Here is a 21,080-nt window from a genome sequence, read left to right as displayed (position 1 = left end):
GGGGTAAGCGCTGTTTCTTTCTGTCCGGTTTTAAGTTCCGTCTAATTTTTCTTTCAAATCTGTGAATGGGAATATTTCAGAGTCAAAGCAAACATGCAAACATGTTACTGCTTTTCTGAAGAGATACAAGGCAAATACTAAATATTAATATAACATATAGAGATTTGAATAGAATTTAAAATATTGTAACGTGTTGGCAGGGTAAATAAATGAATAAATGAGTACAGAACCTGGTAGCGTCGTATTTCTAAGATTTATTAACTAAGCACTACAATTACAGATTTACACACACAGAGACGATAGCCGAGCTTACAACTTACGCTTTCTTGTCAGACAGTGTTCAAGGTCTCCTTTTGGGTGAGGTTACGGACTAAATATCTTGCACCACTTTTCACACCAGTCACAGCACAGCTAGGCCACTGGTTCTTGCTGATGATGTGGCTGCCGACACGGCCGTTTGCCGCCAGCCTCCTTTCATTTTCAGTCCAAACCAGGTAGCTAGGAAAGTTGCAGTCCAGTGGTATCTTGCACCAAATAAGCAGATGGGTGAGACACCGTCCAGTCAGACTGCCTCCATTAGGACGTTCGTCACAGGATTGTGGTGCCGGATGGTAGCGCCGAAGGCACAGAGTGTGCCTCCCAACTTGGCACTTTAGGTTGCAGTCAGAAGAAGTTGGTCGCTGCACCCACTGTAACATAAACCAAACCGCAGCAGACAGGGGAATACTTCAGGCAAAATTATTCTGCTGGGCTCATAGATCTTGCGTAGAGTCACCCAATAGGTGGCTTAATGAGTACGCAGTAGGGGCTCTCTCTCTCTCTCTCTCTCTCTCTCTCTCTCTCTCTCTCTCTCTCGCACACCAGGGATATTAGGGCACCTAGCCCCGGGGTAAGCACTATCTATAATTCATTCATTTGACAAGTTTACGGTGGGGGTGAAAGGAAACTACAGGAGTTTACCCTAAGCCTGAAAATAAGGGGAATAAATTCCAAGCAGTGACCCTAAACTAAAACCTACCTAACTTGTTATACTAAAAACATTACACTAAGGAAGATAAGTGCTAGAGGATACCTAAAGTATTTACCTACATAATTACTTACAACTACCTTACCACCAAACTTATTACCTTACAATAAACTCTTACAAATAGCTTACAACTAAATCTACATGGTCGCCAACAATGGTATTTACCCCTCCCTACATGACTTAAGGTACCTGGGAGACGTGGACTCTGCTGATCCTTTTCCTTTCGGGATCGCTCACCAATAATGTCACCGGGGTAAGGGACTTTAAGATGGTGCAGGGACCTCGAAATCTGGGGGCCAACTTACTGATAACATGGTCCGCAGCATTACTGACGGGGTGTGTTTTAATAAACACCTGGTCACCCACAGACAGATTGTGCGGCCTTCGCCCGTGGTTGTAATTACGCTGGAACTTAGCTTAATAAACCTTCAAGTTCTTTCGTGCATGGTGCCAGTTAGCTCGGATCTTTTCTGGACTGGCATCATTGGGCAGAAGATCACTAATTGACCACAGATTAGATAGTGGAGAATTTGGAGTAAAAGCCAACATTAACAAAGCAGGCGGTTTGCTAGTGGCTTTCATGGACAGCAGTGTTAAATGCAAATGACAACCAGTTTAGTGATGAATCCCACTTGGAGTGGTCAGTGGAGTGATAAGCGATGAGGGCAGATCGCAGGTTACGATTCAGTCTCTCAGCATAATTTGGCTTCGGATAATACGGGGTAGTGGTTACATGAGCAATGGATAGATCAAAACAGAAATTCCGGAACTGGACAGAAGTAAAGGCTCTTGCGTTATCACTTCCCAATAATTGACAGAGTCCAAATGAAGCAAATATCTGTATCAAGCACGAGATGGTGGTGTTGGCGTTAGCCAATGCCAATGAATCTGGCTACGGCCTTGACGTCCTTTGGAATGGGAAAATTCTGGATGGCAGCACTACAAGATTGATCGATTGAGACACCCTTCCCCGACACAATATGGCCTAAGAAGGACATCTGGGGTTGTGCGAAGGAAACCTTGGTGGCCTTGAGGGTTAGACCTGCTTTACGCAGTCTGTCAAGCATTTTGTTGAGATGGACAAGGTGTTCCTTGAAGCTTTCACTAAAGATCACCAAATTGTCAAGGTAATTATAAATGAACTTGAACTTAATGTCAGATAAAACATAATCCAGTAACCGAGTAAGGATAGCAGCTCCAGTTGCAAGCCCAAATGGGACACGCTCAAATTCATATAGGTTCCAATCGGTCGCAAAGGCTGTGAGATGCTTGGATTCTTTGGCAAGAGGTATCTGGTAATAGACCTGATTTAAATCAAAGGTGGTAAAATTTTTTGTATTAGTGAACCAAGAAAAACAAGAGTGTAAATCAGGAAGGGGGACAGATTGGAGGACCACCTTATGGTTCAACATCCGATAGTCCACTACAGGACGATAACCACCTTGTGGTTTAGGGAACCAGAAACTTGGGAGAAGAATAGGCTGACTTGGAAGGGCGTATCACTCCATCAGCGAGCATTTGATCAATAATAGCTTTAAGGGCTTTTATATTGGGAGGTGACAACCGATATGGAGGAGAGCGAACAGGTATGTTATCCGTAACTTCAATTTTGTATTCTAAGACGTTGATGACACCTAACCTGTCGGTAAAGACATGAGGAAACTTGTCGCTGAGTTTGGATAAATGATTAAAATCAAAAGCCTTGGGTTCGTCAGAATCTTCAGGAACAGTGTTAACGTGACAAGGCAGAATAGGGGAGTGATCGCACAGCTCAAAGGTTCTCGCACAAAATTTGAAATAGAATTTGTTGAACTGCAGGTCCAAAATCATGCCTGTTTTAACAATAAAATTGGCATGCAATATGAACTGGCAGGATAAATCTTTTGCAACTAGTACTGGCATTTTCCATGTAAAATCACGGACTCTAATCTTGACCACTAGTGATCCTACAATGTTCAATGAATTGGAATTAGCAGTATGGCAGGTTAAGGACACGGGTTCTAATGTAGGTAACTTGCAAACAGTTTTCATAGAATTGTTCCAGGTCTCGCTCATCAAGTTGACACTATTCCCATAGTCTAGTAACACACAGACAGGTTCATTATTTACCTGTATACATAAATATGGTAATTTACAAGAAGGTATGGCAGAAATCCTACAAGATTGCAAGAAATGAGCACCAGAGTCAGACTGGGAGCAATCATTAGCCTCAGAATTAAGTAAATCGTCCTCGAAGGTACAGTCATGATTGACAAAACAAGAAGCCATGCTTTGGGGTTTACCATCAGAACTGTCGGTTAGTCATCTAACACTACTATTGCCTGGGGGTGCAGAGCCAGAAGTGTTACGTGGGCACTGCCTTGAGAAGTGCCTAGTTGACCCACAGTTATGGCAAGAAGTATTGGTGGAAGAGCCTCTACCCATGGCAGGTTTTGCATTGCCTAATACCCCAGCCTTGGTACAATCCCGCTTGAGATGAGCCGTGGAACCACAACTGAAGCACTAATGAGGATTACGCGAGTTGGAAGCAGGTGACGGGGTGGTTTTAGAATCCTGAGGAGAGGGCATGCTTATAGGAGGTGGGGCTAATGCAAGGCGTAACTGGTCAGCATATCGAATGTCTTGAGCAGAAACTGTAACGGCTTCCAACTGTGCGAACGTTGCTGGTCAGGGTGAGAGAGCCAGATGTGATCTGTAGTTTGGGGCGAGACCTTCAATTATATTGGCAACCATCTGGGCCTCTGAATAGTGGAGCCGGAAAATCTTAGCCTGGAGCTTAATATCTTGAACATATTCAGATAATGACCCGTTGAGGTGTTGTACTCTGAAATAGTGCTTCTCCACTAAGACAAGGCACGAGCAGAAATGAAATATTCAAGCACATGTGCATGAAATTGATCTACAGACCATCTTTCGAAAATGGCCCTGACAATATGCTCAGAAAGAGCTCCAGATATATGCAGGTATAGAATTTGAAATACGTGGTCGTTACTGAGATTATACACTATTGCCTGATCCTTGAACTCAGTTAGGAACTGAAGGAAGGAAATAACCTCATCAACGGAGTTAGCTGAAAATTTAGAGACACCCTTAAACACAGTGGTCAACGGGTGAGGCAGATTAGAGAAAATCTGGGGAAAAACAGGTGTAGGGGGTGCCTGGGTAGGCTTAGAATGGTCCAGAGGGGTTACTGAGGCATCGTACCTTTGATTCGGGTGCCCTTGTGTAAAGAACGGAGTACAGGTTAGGTTAGGACTAACGTTAGCCTGCAACGTTACGGGCGCAGACAACCTCATTTGTGAAAGGTTCTCACTAATCTGAGAGACCATCGGGGCATTAACCGCTTGTGTAGGGGTTATGCAACCTAAAAGAGCACTTGATACCAGTGGTGCTACGACAGGGGGTGGTTTTGCACCATTGCATCAGAACCGGGCTGATTAACAACAGAGGGCAGACACTGAGCCACAACAGAATAACCAGTTACCACAGGAAAATTTCTACGGGTACAGACATGCAAAGGAGATAGATCATTTGAATGACTTACAGGTGTCCTAGTTCCAGACAACGAAACAGAAGATCCCAGGGCAGCATTAGTCACCTCAGACTCTTGAATAACACCAGCACTAGGTGTCAGAGTGCACACTTGAGCAGCAACAGATGCAGAACCAGAGTTAACACTTTCACACATTTCAGATGGGATAGACACTTGAACTTCAGAAACTGTGTTATTCAACTTATTCCCTTTAAGCAAACCACTGATTCTGTCGAAAATTCTCGAAGACTGTACTAGTAAGGCTTGACATTCCTGCCGCTCAACTTCCGACAATTTGAGAGACAACAAATCCCTAATTCTGCCCAGGTAATGTAGTAACTGCGCCTTAACCCGCGCTAATTGGCCATGCGAGGGCTCAAAAGCTCAAAAGGACACAAGAATGGCATTAAATTCAGCTAACCTATCTTTAACCCCGGCCAAAGGCTCGCGCAACTCGTCCGTAGTGATCATATCCTCAGCGAGTGGCTTAAACTGGATGCGACGTACCTGCACAACCTTGTGGACTCACTTCGTAACTGAATCCAGGTGGTTATCAAGTCCAGAGGCTGAGTTACATGGTATTAAATGATTCTTGTAATGATTTTTTTGTCTCGTGAGCTTACCTATATATTCAAGAAAGGGGCAAGAAGGTATGTGATAATTATTGAGAAATCACACTCATACCTCATGTAGCAAAAATATTTGAAAGAGTACTAGAAAAGAAAGGTTGAAGAACAGTAACAAGAATAGCAAAAGGGCTTTCAAAATGGAGGATCAGCACTAGTCCCCATCTCCAGTATGAATCTGTTAATGGAAAAACATTGTGAATATATAAGAGATATGGTGGTGATATTTCTTGATTTAGAAAATGCTTGCAATAGTGTATCCAGAGCAAAAGTATGAAAGTAATGCAGCAGAAAGGATTTGAAAAACAGATGATAGAATATGTCTAAGCAATGTGCAAAAATTGTTGTAGCAGTGTACAGACACCTCTGGTGAGGACAGAGTAGTTTTGGATTGAAACTGGACTACAATAAGGAACTGTGCTGTCACCACTGTTGTTCATAATGGTTATGGATGAAATTGTGAAGGAAACATGGAGACAGGGAACTGTTTTTGAGATTTTCTGTTTGCAGATATTACAGTATTGTGGTGTAGGGTGCAAACAGAGAGAAAGTACAAGGGTAACTTGATGTGCTGACAAGATTGTTGAAAATTATATAAAAGTGTAAGAAAATGGTGTTGACTAGAGGAGGAAGGGAAGGGAATTATAAAAATAAAGGGACAAAGTCTTGAAATTGTGGAGAGGTTCAAGTACGTATGTAGAAACATGATGCAGGGTGCAGGCCTGAGCATGGGATGTAAATGATTCAACAGGGAAATGTATTCTACTAGAATGTGAGAAACCTGATATGGAAGAAGGAAGTGCCAATGAAGTATAAAGAGGTGATGGATAAGGTGCACTACTGCCCACTACTGACATGTAGCAGGGACCTGGACAATGACAATAAGATAGGGGAATAAAATCCAGGCCAGTGAAATTAAGTTTTTAAGAAGTATGATAGGAAAGACAAGAAAGGACAGAGTAAGAAATGATGACATCAGGAAGAAAATTGGAGTGGAAAAGCTTTAAAACAATAGAGAGTGATAAACTTAGTTGGTTTGGACATGTTAAGGGGATGGAAGAAGGAAGGTTGCCAAAGTGGAAAATGGAGAGACAGATAGAAAGAGGGAGGGCGAGAGGGAGAACCACACTAAGGTAGTTAAAAATGACCAAGAATAGTTTAATTAGAAGAATCCTGGACTGGAACATTGCTAAGGAGGAACAATGGTGGTTGGATAGAAAATGATGGAAAGGTGCTATATACATCCCAGGCCGGCGGGTGCTGGGTGAAGGAAATGGTGTATGGTGATTTCCTGGAATATGTATATACAAGAGAGAACATATCTGTTTTGTTACTCATTTAAGTCACAGTATATACTCATAATTTATTTCTGAGAAATGAACTAGTTTCTTGGCTCTTCATGGGTAATAATTTTATTTATACATACGATGGTGTGACTTTAGGAGGATAGTTGTCTGTTGTAGACTAGTAACTTATTGGTGGTGTCATGTTTGTTATTTATATGGTGTTTTCCAGGTGATGGGTCACATGGATGTCATCTCCATTATATCTGATGGTTTCAACGTATATTTTCCTATGGCCATGCTCGCTTTCTGTTTGGCAACGTACTTCAGTGTTGGTTCAAGATTACTCTCTGTTCTTGGCTTCCAGCAGTTTCTGGGTGATGATGAAGTTACTGCTGATTTGGTCGAAGAGGGTCGTGAACTGATTAAAAGAGGTAATATTTTAAAAACTAATTTGCTCTTTTATGTTTTTATCAGTTTGTAATTTCACATGTATGTTTGACCCATCAAATTATTAATTGGTTGGTTACTTACTTACGTACTTATAAACTTACGTACTTACTAAACTTACGTACTTACTAAACTTACTTACTTACTTACTAAACTTACTTACTTACGTACTTACTTACTTACTTACTTACTTACTCACTCACTCACTCACTCACTCACTCACTCACTCCTTGATGCTACGGTCCTTGGAGAACCTTGGTCTCCACAACAATCTTCTTCCAAAGCTCTCTGTCGATTGCCTTGGTCCTCCATCTCCGGACTCCCATTGTACGTAGATCAGCCTCCACCTCTTCTATCCATCGCTTTCTTGGTCTACCTCTACATCATCTTCCACCTGGATGCCCCTCCAGCACTTTCCCTGGCTGGAGTAGGCTTCTCACATTCCAAGTCGCTAATACCAATCCATAACCATTTCCTCGCCTAGGTCATTTATCAATTTTATCCGTCCGGTTTGTTCTTACTCTTTGCGGCTTCTCAACAGTTTTTTTTTTTTTTTTTAACGCGATAGAGTTGTCAACCCTATGCCCAACCCCCAACCTGGAGGACCAGGGTATCCCTTTTGGTCTGGATCATCACCTTCGACCTGTCCGGCAAGGGAGGCCCTTCCAGTAGCTAAGCTACCGCCGGCATAGCTCTCAGGATCTTTTGACCACACAAGCCCCACCACCATGACATGGTAAAGATACCATCGATGGTGGGGGGGTCCCCTTTTCACACTGGTGTAAAAATCCTGTATTTTTAAGGTTCAAACGTACAATAAATGTTATAGTGGTAAATATCTGTTTTCAGAGAAGAGACGTCGTCAGCGTGCTGAAGATTCTGTCACTCGTCGAAGAGAATTTCAAGAGCGATTTGGTGGCACAACATCTCGTTATAGAACACCACGTCAGAAACCTGAGGATAGAGGTATGCTTTTAATTACCTTATTTTCTGAATTTTTTTATGCAGTTGATGACAAAGTTATTTAGGACAGTAACTTTAAAATCTTGAAAACATTTGGAAGAACATTAGTATTATCACAAAAGTTTTGTAATGTGGAGCAGAATGAAGCATTCAAATTGTGCTGCTCCAATATCAATACAGTGTAAGAATTTACTTTCACTGGAACCTGATTCTCCAGTGAATAGTTTTCATTATAAGAAATATATCTTCTATGAAGGTTAAGATTAAAAATAAAAAGATATATCAGGACTTGGTTATGTAAATATAATACTGTATCTGGAAGAAACAAAATAATTGCCATCTAAGTTCTACGGAATAGCAATCTTAATGACTACTTCAGTACAAGTTTTTGTTGAGATTAAATTTGTATTATGTAAATTGTATGGAATCTGTAAGATAACTTCATTAATGCCTTAAGAATGTTTTCTGTTCAACGTAAATCTAATATGATTAAATATCATCATCGTCATCATGCTGTTCTTTGTGAAATTGTGTAATAGGTCTCCATTGAACATTTATTCTGCCAGTGACTGCTAAGCATTGAATTTTAATTTGTGTATACACTAGCATCAGAAAGTTTACACTCGCCCATGAATTTTCACTTACCATGAAAGATAGGGGCTATTTGCTGAAAACCTATGTTTTTAGAACCACTTTTATTACACATTCCACTAGATTTTCCTTTACACTGATTATTCACAGGGAGCTAGAAACACAATCACAACATATTAAGCAATTACACTGCCTGTTCATCAATGTGTCCACCCTTTGCTTTGATTACTGTTTTATAGATGCGTGGCATTCTAGCTGTTAATTTTTCCAAAGTCTCGGTATTTATACATCCCCAGGTATGTAACAGACATTGCCAAAACCCATCCACACTGCCTGGCGCCTTTTCTTTCACTTCCCTGTCAAATTCTTCCTACGCAAGTTCAATAGGTGACAGATCGGGTGATTGAGGAGGCCAGACAACCATTAATTCCAATTTTCCTTCAGCTTGTTTCCTTTCCAGATACTGCTTGCACAACTGAGAGGTGTGTGTAGGATCATTGTCCTGCTGTAGAACAAATCCTTCACCAATCAGCTTCATTCAAGATGGCACGGACTTGCGCGAAAGGATACGGTGATATTGTTTCTTTTGCAGTATTTCCTCTACTTTCACCAAATCACGAAACTGATTATTTCTAAAACATCATCCCCACACCATCACATTTCCTCCTCCGGAATTATGCAGGATTCCTTAACCCTTTCACCAGGGCAGCGACGAACGTATTGGCGACGATTGGAACTAAATTTTTCAAATTTAGTTTCATCCGTCCAAAGCACCCTTTTCCATTGTTCAGCAGTCCAGTTAGCATGCATTTCGGCCCATTGTAGCCTTTTCTGCTTGTGTACAGTTTTCAACAATGGTTTCCGTGCTGCTACGCGACCAAACAATCCCGCCTCAAGCAGACAATTTTTCACTGTTGTAACAGACACAGATTGTTCTCTTGTTTTATTTATCTCTGAGCCAATTTCTACTGCTGAACACCTTCTGTCACGCTTGCTGAGGATTAAAATACAGTTATCTTCAATGTTAAAAGTCTTCCTTGGACGTTCACTGCGTTGGAAAATAATTATATCGGCAGGACAGACCACAAATACAATATTAGAAGGAATTTTAGCAGAAGCGATTGGGGTAAATTTTCATTCATTGGGAAGGGTGTGAAGGAGTGGAACAGTTTACCAGGGGTAGTGCTTGATCCTTTTCCAAAATCTGTACAGATATTCAAGAAGAGAATAAACAGCAACAGAGAAAATAAATGAAATGTTAGAGGGCATTCGACCAGTGCAGGTTATTGTCAATTTAAAAAAAAAATGTGTGTGAATAAATTAATTCCATCCCCTGGTCTAAGGAGTTTGGACAGCCAAAGTAGGGGACTGCCTGTAGGGGTGAAGTACAGTGGGGACTTCGAGGGCCCTGGGACTGCTACGGTAGCTGTGAAGGCCCTTCAGGAACTCTGAAAAGTGGTGGCAAAAGGGGCTCTGGTTAAGACGCAGCAGGTCGTTATGCTACTTAGGTTCCAGAATGGGTAAAAAAAAAAAAAAGAAGTAAATAAATGCAATGTAAAGTTTAATCTTATACCAGTTGTATAGTATCATTTGAAGTAATTCCACATACTGTATATCAGTTGACTATATTTGTTAGTAGTACAGGAGATATCATAAGTAGAATTTTGTAAACAATATAAATTTATTAAGGATGAGCTGTGTGTTTAATAGAAAAAATTGTTAGCGTAAATTGTATAATATTGTATTATAGGAAAATTTTCTTCTCTTGTTAATTTAATATTTAGTGCTTGACAATAATGTATTTTAGTGTACCATTTGCCACCGAGGTAGACACCTCATTTGCAAATAAAGAGAATTTGATTTGATTTGATTTGATTTGGTTTGGTTTGGTTTGGTTTGATTTGATTTGGTTTGGTTTGGTTTGGTTTGGTTTGGTCGATCCTCATGACTACCCGTTTCTGCGTTTCACTGCTCTGCGAACGCTGCACTCTGAAATTTTCAATTTTTGCGCAATTTTTCGGTTCGACCACCCAATTTATAAGCACAAGCCGTGACTCTGTTTTCTTGGGTTATATTAGCCTTCTTCCCCATTTTCGATTGTTTGATTTGTGTTGTTACCGTAGTTATACCCAGATAACGATGTAGAAAATGAACAATCTGGTACAGAGGTTAACATACAACTGCTCAGGATAACTTCTGTAGGCTAACTGTCAACTTCCAAGACAGCGAGGAAACAAGGAGGACAAGTAATCACGTGAGAGAGGCATGTTTATTACCTGGGAAAGGGCCAGAAGTTATCCAAGTAATCACGTGAGTGAGGCATGTTTATTACCTTTGAAAAGGCTGGAAGTTACCCAGGTAGAAGCAGGCAGGAAGAGCTGGGGACCATAAATCTGTCAACTTCTTTGAGAAGATAAAATAAAATCTCACAATATGCATTGAAATAGCTTTATGAAAGTGCTGAAAGCATCCATACATAAGTAACAGAACTAAAGTACCACTTATCATCTCGCAGAAAACAATTATTTAAGAAAATTATTATTTGTAGGTGAGTCTAAACTTTCTGATGCTAGTGTATATGTCTTAAGAGATGGTTTCATGATATGAAGTTTGTTTAAAGAAAATCCTATTCAGAGAATTTCTAATTTTCAGTTTCAATTTCAGTTCGTCCATTGCATCGTGATGACTCAACAGAGTCTGCCCGAGCTGTTCTACTTCGAGATGTGGAACCAGTAGATTACTACGTGGGTAGCGGAGATCGTTATTATGAACCACAGGACAGTCCTCGTAGTAGACTGTACCAAGGTGGTTCAGACCCATCTGCTGTGCGTGTTGGTCCCCCACCCAGAGGACTTTTCGATGATGTCTGAATTAGTAATATATATTATTTATTGCATCCACTTAGGAACTACTTACAATTTAATAAGATTCTTATTAATATCAATAAGTTCTTATTAACAAGGTCATGAATTCAGTCTCATGTATGTCAGAAATATTGTCTATAGTCTTCAGGGTCCCCATTAGGCTTCGTTTTTTTTATGGCTATAAAGACAAATTTTAATGGTTGATCTGGTATCATACTATTATTATTTTTACTTTTAAAATTTTGGCCTGTTAAAGATGAGATAAAATCTAGGCTTTAAGCTAAGGACTGTCAAAACATTTAGATTTGTTTTAAAGAGGAATAGAACATGTGGTATAACACTGGTAAGAATAGAATGAAGGATTAGCAGATTGTAGAATGTACATTGGTGAAGGGGGTAAATTTGTACAACAGTATGTCTTGGACAGTAACATTACATTTACATTTGAGAACTTTTGAAATTGACAGCACAATTCTTACTGTTACAATTCTTTGTTTATTACTGCATTTGAAAGAAACCATAGAAGTCTCGCTACCTAGTTATAGAAACAGACTGAGGAATGATTAAGTAACTGTATAGAGATAATACATACAGATATGGAGTAGAAATTTCTCCATGTAATTGTATAGTGTTGCAATAATTCTTTGAAAAGGAGACTAAATAAATTTATCCATTTAAATCAAGAGTTCATGCTAATAGCTGGACAAGTTCAGTGTAATTTAAGACGGTTAAAATTATGCACATGGAGTTATAATGTATGCAAAACTGTAATTATCTCTAATTTTGTTTCACTTATTCCCTTGTGAAATGCTTTAGAAATGTTTAGTTGTTCGTGGAAATGTTAACCAATATTTTATGTGACTACTCAGTTATATTGACATCTTGTGGCTGATGTTGATCAATTTAAAAGAAAAATTCTGAATGACAGATCATCAGGGATGAAGCCAGACAAAGAGCAATTTATCTAGTCAATAATCTGAAGAATTTTCAAAAATCCATTTGCTGCTTGTCGTGAGTAATCATAAAGCATTCATAGATATAACATCATATTAGATTTGGTTTGAACCATAAAACTTGGTATCAGGAATAACTTGAGTTGAAAATGGAGGTATTAAGGAGATGAATAGGTTTCTGAGAACTGTTGGGACTCTTACCCTTATTTCTGAAAATCCATGAATAAATTAATGTCTCCTTAAATCTATACTTTTTGATCATCATCATCATCATCAGTGTCCCACTCCAGTTGCCCAGGTGTATTCTTTGTAATCTGTTTAATTCTTTAAAGAGTGTACATAGGACCCCAGTGATTGATCTTATAAACAGTTTCAGCTACTGCCTTATTATGAATTACAAAAACTAGGTAAGTTACCTTAAACTGAATCGTGGAAACCAGAATGACTAACATAATTACTGAAATAATAAATATGATTGTAAATATTTAGAATATCAAGAAGTAGTGGTACCAGTGCACTTTCCTGTGTATACAAATCATAAAGTTCAAAGATAAATGAATATTACCAGAGAAATGTGTAAGAATACACAGCACGTCTACACTGCTAAAGAAAAGTGCTGTTTCGCATATTTTCACAAGCATAAGCATTTTTTCACCCAGTGAGAAACTTTTTCCAAAGGTATAAGATACGTTGAAATCATGTGTTTAGGAACAAACCACATGTATTATATTTAAAGTAACACAAAACCAAATGTTAAATACATTTATTGGAAAGAAATACAATGCACATACATGGGGCTTCATTAGGCCTTGAAAAACAGTGGTAGCTGCTGTTTGCAGTTTGCAGTTCAATATTTACAGAAATCATTTGTAAGGTCATGTGTGTTGCGTATCCATTACCCGGCTTCTTATTTTCTTTTTCTGTTTTATATTTTAAGGTTTTTTCATATTCTGATACGGATGTGATTATCTCTTTATTTAATTTCTTATTTTATAATTCCTTAGGTAGTCCATACCTTGTCATTAGGGCAACAGTATAAGTAGGGAAGTTGTGAAGTAAAAATAATTTTGGTCCTTTAATTTGCACAACTCATTGAATCTGGTTCACTTGTTTATTCATATTATTATGTAACACTGTCTCTTAAATATGTCAATTCAGTAAAAGCAAGAAAGTTTTAAATTATGGCGATAAATGTTCAGTCATGATAAAAACTTTTAGAGTAATTCAAATAATTGAAAATAGTGGAACACAAGCTAATGTCACAAAGACTCTTCATATTGATAAAATGTCACATGAAGAATGTGGAGACATCAAGATGACAGTTCAGAAGAATAAATCCAGGGAGACCAAGGGTTACAACTGTTGCTCAAATATGCCCAAAGAAAGTGAAAGAATTTTTAACAGCAATTGCCATACAGAATGGTTAGTAAAATCGTAATTCTTTAAAACCAGGAAGAGATTATTTAAGCCTTAATTCCTGATGTATCCAGCTGTTAATCATGGAAATTATATTTATTTTTTTAATGCCACTGAACATTAAAACTGGTAATAGGGATAGCGGGACCAAATTCTCTTTACAGATGAATTTTGCTTTGGTGTACATTCAGATTCTAAATATACTTAGGAAGACAACCAGGCAATATAGAAAGACATGTACAGAAGATTCACAAAGTCCAAGCAGGCTCAGTCATGGTCTCGATGTCATTTTACAGCCCATGGTTCTAAATTCCTCTGCTTGCATGACATTGCTGAAATACATGTTATTAGAATGTTTCTATGTGATAGGGAACATGCAAATATTCAACTTTGAGAGTGGCCTGCTCATTCCCAAGATGTGGATATGGGTAAGAATATATTTTGAATTTTGCTGTCGTCTGCGTTAGACATTCTAACGATTTGAAAATAATTTCACTCTCTTTTGTAATACTAACAAATAATTAGGTAAACTGAGCCTAGATGGATGCATGTATGCCTAGCCCTTCATCCTCTTTCCTGATACAGGGTAGCGGATGATATGAGAAGAAATTATATGGCATGTTTTTACAGCTGGATGCTCTTCCTGGCACCATCCACAGTTGAGGAGTAAATGAAGATGAAATGAAGGATAGTGAACTAAATTGGGTAAGAAGGTGGAAGAAATTGGCTGTTGCCTGTGAATAGAAACTGTCCCAGCATTTGCCAAACAGAGCATGGATACCCACACTAAAAAAAAAAGAAATAAGAGTAAAGAATCCAGGTGGACACATGAGCAAAGAGAAGGACAACTAACCAATCTGCACCAACCTCATCAGCACAGCCAAATTCTGGACTGTATAGAGAACATCTCAGTACTGGTGTATATACAGTGAAACCTCGTTAATTCGAAGTCGTTGGGACTCAAAAATCGGATTTCGAATTAACCGCCAATTCGCAATTCAGAAGTACCAACCCTTGCCACGTTACAAAATATTCTAAGGCCCATTACTGCATGCAGTTAACCTTGATTCACAGTTTATACCTTTCAAATGCCATGAAAAAAGAACTTTTTCCAAAATGTATCCAAAAAGGTGCATTTACAGTATTCAAATAATGCACTTGCATATCTCACAGGCAAATATAACCTCACGCAACGAAAGAAAGAAGAAAAAAAACACGATTCAAAGACGAGGAGAAATCTATGCTGGCTCCCATGTGCAAGTGCCTTATTCATTGGAGTACTATACTGTATGCATTTTAGATGCCTTGTATTTACACAGAAAGTACCCAATGCCCTTAAAATCAAACTTTCCTATGACTCTATCCTTGTACGATTTCCTGCCATGGCACTTCTACCGTACTTCAGAAATGTAAATACTTGCCGCGTCACAAAGTATTCTAAGACCCATTAATACATGCAATCACCTCGATTCACAGTTTAAACCTTTCCAATGCCATGGAAAAACTATTTCCATAATGTATCCAACAAGGTGCATTTACAATGTTCAAATAATGCACTTGGATACATCACTGATGAACATAACCTCACGCAACGAAAGAAAAAAAATCACACAATTCAAAGACGATGATAAATTATGCTGGTTCCCCTGTGCAAATGCATTATTTTTTGGATATCTGTACTGTTTGCATTTTTAGATGCTTTGTACTGGCATGGAAAGTGCCCGACGCCATTAAAACATTGTAGCTTATCGAACTTTTCTATGACGAGGGGATAAAGTTTCTCGCTTCCATGTGCATTGCAATTGCAAAACCATAAGACCATTTGGGCTCGCATTAACATAAAGCAATGCAGTTTCATCGGCAATTACAGTATTGTTCGGTGCCTACGAATTTATTATATGAGCCATGCTTTTTCGTCAACTGTCGGCATCGCCAGCGTTCGCACATTCTGTTTTCCCGCACAATGCCTGTTGCGTGATATTACGGTGTTCCATTAAAAAGGTTGAATACAAAAGAATTCCGATTTCATTCAACTTGGCAACCATGAAGCGCACTGTAGACCCACCGAAGCGAGTGTAAGTGCGGAAAGCTACCACTCCACGTTCCGGAACACGCGTTCTATTATGACGCGGATAAATTTTGAGTTGAAATTACTCTGTAACATACTATTGTTTTAAAATGTAAAGGCAGTTTTGAATTAAAAGTCTGAATTTCGGTAATGGGGCCGACATTGTACTTCGAATTACGAATTATCCGTATTTCGAATTAAACAATTTAAATAACATGCAAAACTGTATCTCATGTTTCTGGGAACAAGAACTTCTTCGAATTACGTGGGATTTTGAATTAACCGATTTCGAATTATCGAGGTTCTACTGTAGTGGGAGTGCACAGATATAGCTTTAGACCACTACTGACCTTTTGAAGAAAGCTACATTTGAAAATACAGGTATCAATATTGGATGAAATGATGAGTGCTATAAACCTAATGGAACCACGTCTTACAAGCCTGGAAACCTTTTTGTATTATTGTGGCACTGGCTGTGAAAGCCAGTAATTGTTCAGTTAGAGAAATGAAATAATATTGACTATAAATTATAAAATGTGTTATTCCTTGATCACATTTTGAATGATTTGTGTAAAATATAACTTATTTTGTTGTTTGTCTACTGATTTACCAGATACCTTCATGTATTGGTTTGTACAAAGAATTTTTTTTTTAATGGAAAGGAATGTGCTGTGTTAATCTTTGTATTCTACATTTTGAGGAAGGTTATTAAGAAATTACTTGTGCATGATATGCCTGAAAATCAGTGAGCATTACCATGGTCAAGAAACCCTTACTCAGCATGCATATTTGTAAAATGAATATTCAGGATATGAAATGTTTCAGATCTCTCTTTCATGTATTTGCCAGCTATGGCTTTCAGTACAAAATATGAACCTCATGGCAAAATTGCTGATAAAACCTGTTCAACATTTGGGTATTGAATGTTTTTAAATAACAAGAAAAACTTGCACCCATACATTATCTCTGTTACATGGAGAAGCATAGAATCATGGATATAGTTTTGGGCTTGGAATATGAGAGAGCGAGTTCATATCCACAGTTCTATGCTTTTTCATGAAGCAGAGAAAATGTAGGAGTATGAAGTGTGAGTGTCTCTAATAGAATACTGAAGTGTAGAGATTCAATTAAGTATTTTTTTTGCAAAGAAAAAGTACAATACTGATGGAATGAAACAAGAACTTATTTACACATTAGTGAACAAAACATACTGTTGGGTTGTTTGATGATTTACTTGGCAACTGAACACAACATCGGTGCATGTACTACTCCTCATAGTGGATGTGGCCGGGTCGTTGTTCAATTAGAGGGTGACCGTATCACGTATGAAGGAGAGAAACTCTTGACCAGGTGTTGACTTCAGGTTGATGTTCAAATCACCATCAAGTACAGTAGGTAGTAAATGGTACTCGTTCTTGCAAAGCTTTTGTTCCTATAGCAATGTATAGGTGATGCTACTGACATAGTATATATAGAAGATGAACACTGGTTGCCATGGTTACAAAGGGCTCATGAAATTGATGACTAATTCCAGATAGACCTGCAAAAACATAACCATGTTAATAAAAATGGTAGTATCTCAGTCCTGCTATGGTGTTGATTCTGCCTTTTTGCCTCTGTATTTGATGAAACTCATCTAAAGTGATCCTGAAGGCTCTAGTCAATATTGTATCAGTTGTGTGATTGAAATTGTTTGCTACTTACTGAGTATAGTTTAATGTGTGTGGTATTTTTTGTTATGTTCTCCTTGAGGAGCCATTGTCAGAGATATTGTTCAGCGTTGTTAATCACTAACAAGTTATATACATTCCAGTATGGAATTAGTTTCAGCCATGGGAAAATTTTATCTGCCATGAACCAAAGAATTGCCATTGTATAATAGTTGAATTATGCCACAATGTGATTTTGATTCTAATTATTGCTGTTACAGAAATGTTTGAATATTGATCATAATTATACAGTCATATGTGTTGTTTGTTGGGTTACTTGAATATAATAATTTTTATGCTTGTATTATGTTCTGTTTTTATTTTTTCATAGAATCCTTAACTATTCAAAGATGTTAATAAATCAGAATTTTTAATTGATAGAAAAACTTGAAGGTGTGATCTTAATTTTACTCTAAGGAAATGGCTGGAAAGCAGTGATTTAAAAAGAATGTGATGTGAATATTATTTACTGTGATTAAGATTTTACTGGAATATTCTTGGTTAGGTCTTTTTTTGTTTCCTCTTTACATGTGTCTTTGACTGCATTCCACCTTACAAGTCACTGCTTTCCTTCTAATTCTATATGTTATCTTACGTTATTCATTGTTAATGCTACTGCTTGTGTATTTACAACCTGAACTTCATAAATCATTGTTCCTCTTTTGCAGATGAAACCATATAGTAATAAAGTAATATGTTTATATTTGAAATAAAACTGTTTCACATATAAGTCCTTGAGAGTGTGAGGGTTATTTAGTGCCATATTTGCCTCTCTGATATTTCATTACTTTAAATATCGTAGATTTTGGAAAGTATGCTCGTACAACTGTAAGCCATTGATCGTGGAGTGTAACTTATTTGTCTTGGTAGAGGTCATGGCGAAAACTTTCCAGGAGGATCTGAAGCCATTAAATATATCAAAACTGTGTTTTAGTTGTATAAGTTACCACACCTTCACTGTAGTTTAAGTCTTATACAGGATAGTCAGAATCAATTAGATAATTAAAAATAAAAGATGAAAGATCAGTGTCTCAGAATGACAAACTTAGACTAGGTAGGCATAGCAACAAACATTAAGACATTCTGTGGTGTTCAGGGCATTATATTCTGATGCAAGTTCTTTTTGGTCAAAACTGATAATGCAAACTTTTCAAAATTACAAAATAACTTCATCTCATTTACACTAATGGAACACATTTGTTTGTTACAGTATAATATAATGAATTGAGGTATAAGGCTATTTTCGTTCAGCCCACATGTGACCTAAAACGTCTAATGTTACAGTATACTTATCATTTCTGATTTTCAGATTTGTCTTTGGCTCTAGGTGGTCTGTTTTGAAATTGTCAATACTTAAACTAAAATTACTACAGCAGTAACTGGACCAGCACCTACTGGTGAAAGACTTGGGCTGTTTGGAATTATTATACATAATATTCAGATCATTAGCCTCTGCCCATCGCTCAACAGCTTTGCCATTTTCATCTACCTTCCTATATCCCCAACTTATACTGTGACTGCAGAAGTCACCTACAGTAATCTTTGCATTCCAGTCGTTGAAATTTGCACATTCTGAGAAAATAAAACTGCCTGGAAGGTAGCTCATAGAATAATATTACAGTGCCACTGATTTATACTGTTAGAATTTCAGTATCTTCCCTCTTCTCTGATGTTTGTGGACAAGATAGTCAGTCCAAGTCTGCTGAAGATGGCACTAACATAAACACAAATTGGTACAATGAATAGCCAAATTCCTGGAACAGGTGGTGGTTGCTAATTGTCAGCGCAGTGTGTTTCCTGCGTGCAAAGGACATCACACTTGGTTTTTGAGCACAAATCAGCCAGTGCTTCAGCTTCTGTTGTTGAGAAACCTTCCACATTCAGCAATACTACCACAAGATGCAATTAATTTTGCCCTAAAAAGGGCAGTTTTGAGAAAAAGCATAAGTATTCATTTTAATTGTCTTAGAAACTTGAAGATACTTGGGTATTGAGAAAGTAGTTGTTCTGTTACAGAATGTTGGCCCAGAGTATGCTGCAGGGAGGTGGGTTTCAGACTAGGATGATCATGCACCAACTAAAATCCTGATCCTTAGTCAATTTAAAGCATATAAGACGGATTTCAGAAAGGCCTTATGACTGGTGCTGTTTGTATAGATTTGACTGCTGCTTATGATCCTGTCAACCATTGATTCTTGTGTGCTGATGATCTCGGTGAAGGATCATTCCAGATCATTTGGGGACATAAGAATCCAGGCTGCAGATCTGCCTCAGCAAACGGTCCAAGTACTACAAGGACAACTTAAACTAAATCCTTACAAAACACAAGTGTCACTATTCCATCTTCACAATTGTGCTGCAAATCATAGAACTGAATACCTGTTGGGAAGACAACTAGAATTCTCCTCTGCTGTCAAGTACCTTGGAGTTCAACTTGATTGTTCACTCACATTTAAAAGACACTGCCATTCCATCGGCATGAACGTTAGAGTAGAGAACAGCTTACTTAGGATGTTGACAGGGTCTACATGAGAAGCACATCTAGCAAGTGTGCAAAGTACAGTTTTGTTTAGCACTCTCTCTGCAGCTGAGTTTGCTTGTCTTGTATGGGCCATCTGTGTGCATTTCAGAAACTGGCTACTGCCTTGAGTGAAATGTGTCTTATAGTCTTTGAATGTCTCAGACCAGCTAATGTCAAAAAGGTATATACCCTGCGGCATAGCACCACCCTTTGTTCAACAGCAAGTAGTAGCTTAAACTGAGAAACTGAAACAAGAGATGGACAATCGCTATCCTCTGTATGCTACTCAGCAATAAGACGTCTCAGATTACAGAAAAGTTTTATGAACAGCACCAAGCCTGTAACAGCTATACCAAGCACTCTCAAGAACCTGTACTGGCAGCAACAGTTAAGACTACTGGACTGGAATAAGAACTGGTAGGAGCTTGCAAAATGATACCCATGACTGCAGTGCTTTCAAGATCCGGAGCATCTGTACCATTGTCCAAATTACCGTATGAAAACTCAGCGTGAAGATTTTGACATAGTCAAGGCTTTAAAAACACCTTTATTGTTGTTGAATAGTCAAGGCTATCGTAACTGCTTCGTACTGAAGCGACTTCAACATTTGAGGAGAATCTGATACAGTTGTCATCATAATCATAATAATCATCACTGCAGTAGTTTGAAGATGATGTGAAAGCAGGAATTGAGCTAGAATTAAAACGCCAGATGAGGAAGGTAACTGATGTGGAAGTTTTTAATGCTTAATTTTGATGTAGCCTGTGCTCTCACATTTTGATGAGTTTAGTTGATTGATTCTGACCATTCGGTATAATTCTTGTTTCAGTCAGTCATTTTGTGATATCTCCGTCCTTCATCCTTGTAAAATTGTCTGCAAATATGACAGAAACATGAGAAGAGTCTAATTATGGACAGAGATTAGCATTGTATGAGCCTTTTTAGGGTATTTTGGATTTGTCAAGAGAGAGAAAGACTCATCAAATGAATCTGATATGGTCCATTACTGAAGCTAATAGAAATGAATTGTTGCTCCAGACAGGTATATTCCTCTACAGATGTGGCTTGATTTTGATA

At 38.3% G+C, this 21,080-nt stretch overlaps 1 protein-coding gene across 2 annotated transcripts in view; it reads left to right on the top strand.

Annotated features, from left to right (window-relative positions):
• LOC136858177 (LMBR1 domain-containing protein 2 homolog) overlaps positions 1-21,080 on the top strand; it is a 271,921-nt gene that overhangs the window by 142,771 nt on the left and 108,070 nt on the right. The window contains exons 9-11 of one of the 2 annotated variants that reach the window (XM_067137534.2): positions 6,701-6,902; positions 7,768-7,884; positions 11,137-13,991. In XM_067137534.2, the coding sequence (XP_066993635.1) occupies positions 6,701-6,902; positions 7,768-7,884; positions 11,137-11,342 (525 nt within the window). In that variant the 3' untranslated portion in view covers positions 11,343-13,991. Of the gene's footprint in view, positions 1-6,700; positions 6,903-7,767; positions 7,885-11,136; positions 13,992-21,080 lie in introns of those variants that run through there. The other variant, XM_067137535.2, reaches the window with a different exon arrangement.

Source organism: Anabrus simplex, chromosome 1 (genome assembly GCF_040414725.1).
Source record: "Anabrus simplex isolate iqAnaSimp1 chromosome 1, ASM4041472v1, whole genome shotgun sequence".
Classification (NCBI taxonomy): Eukaryota; Metazoa; Arthropoda; class Insecta; order Orthoptera; family Tettigoniidae; genus Anabrus; species Anabrus simplex.
Note: the sequence above shows the minus strand (reverse complement) of the source record. Positions and strands in the feature narration are given on the sequence as shown.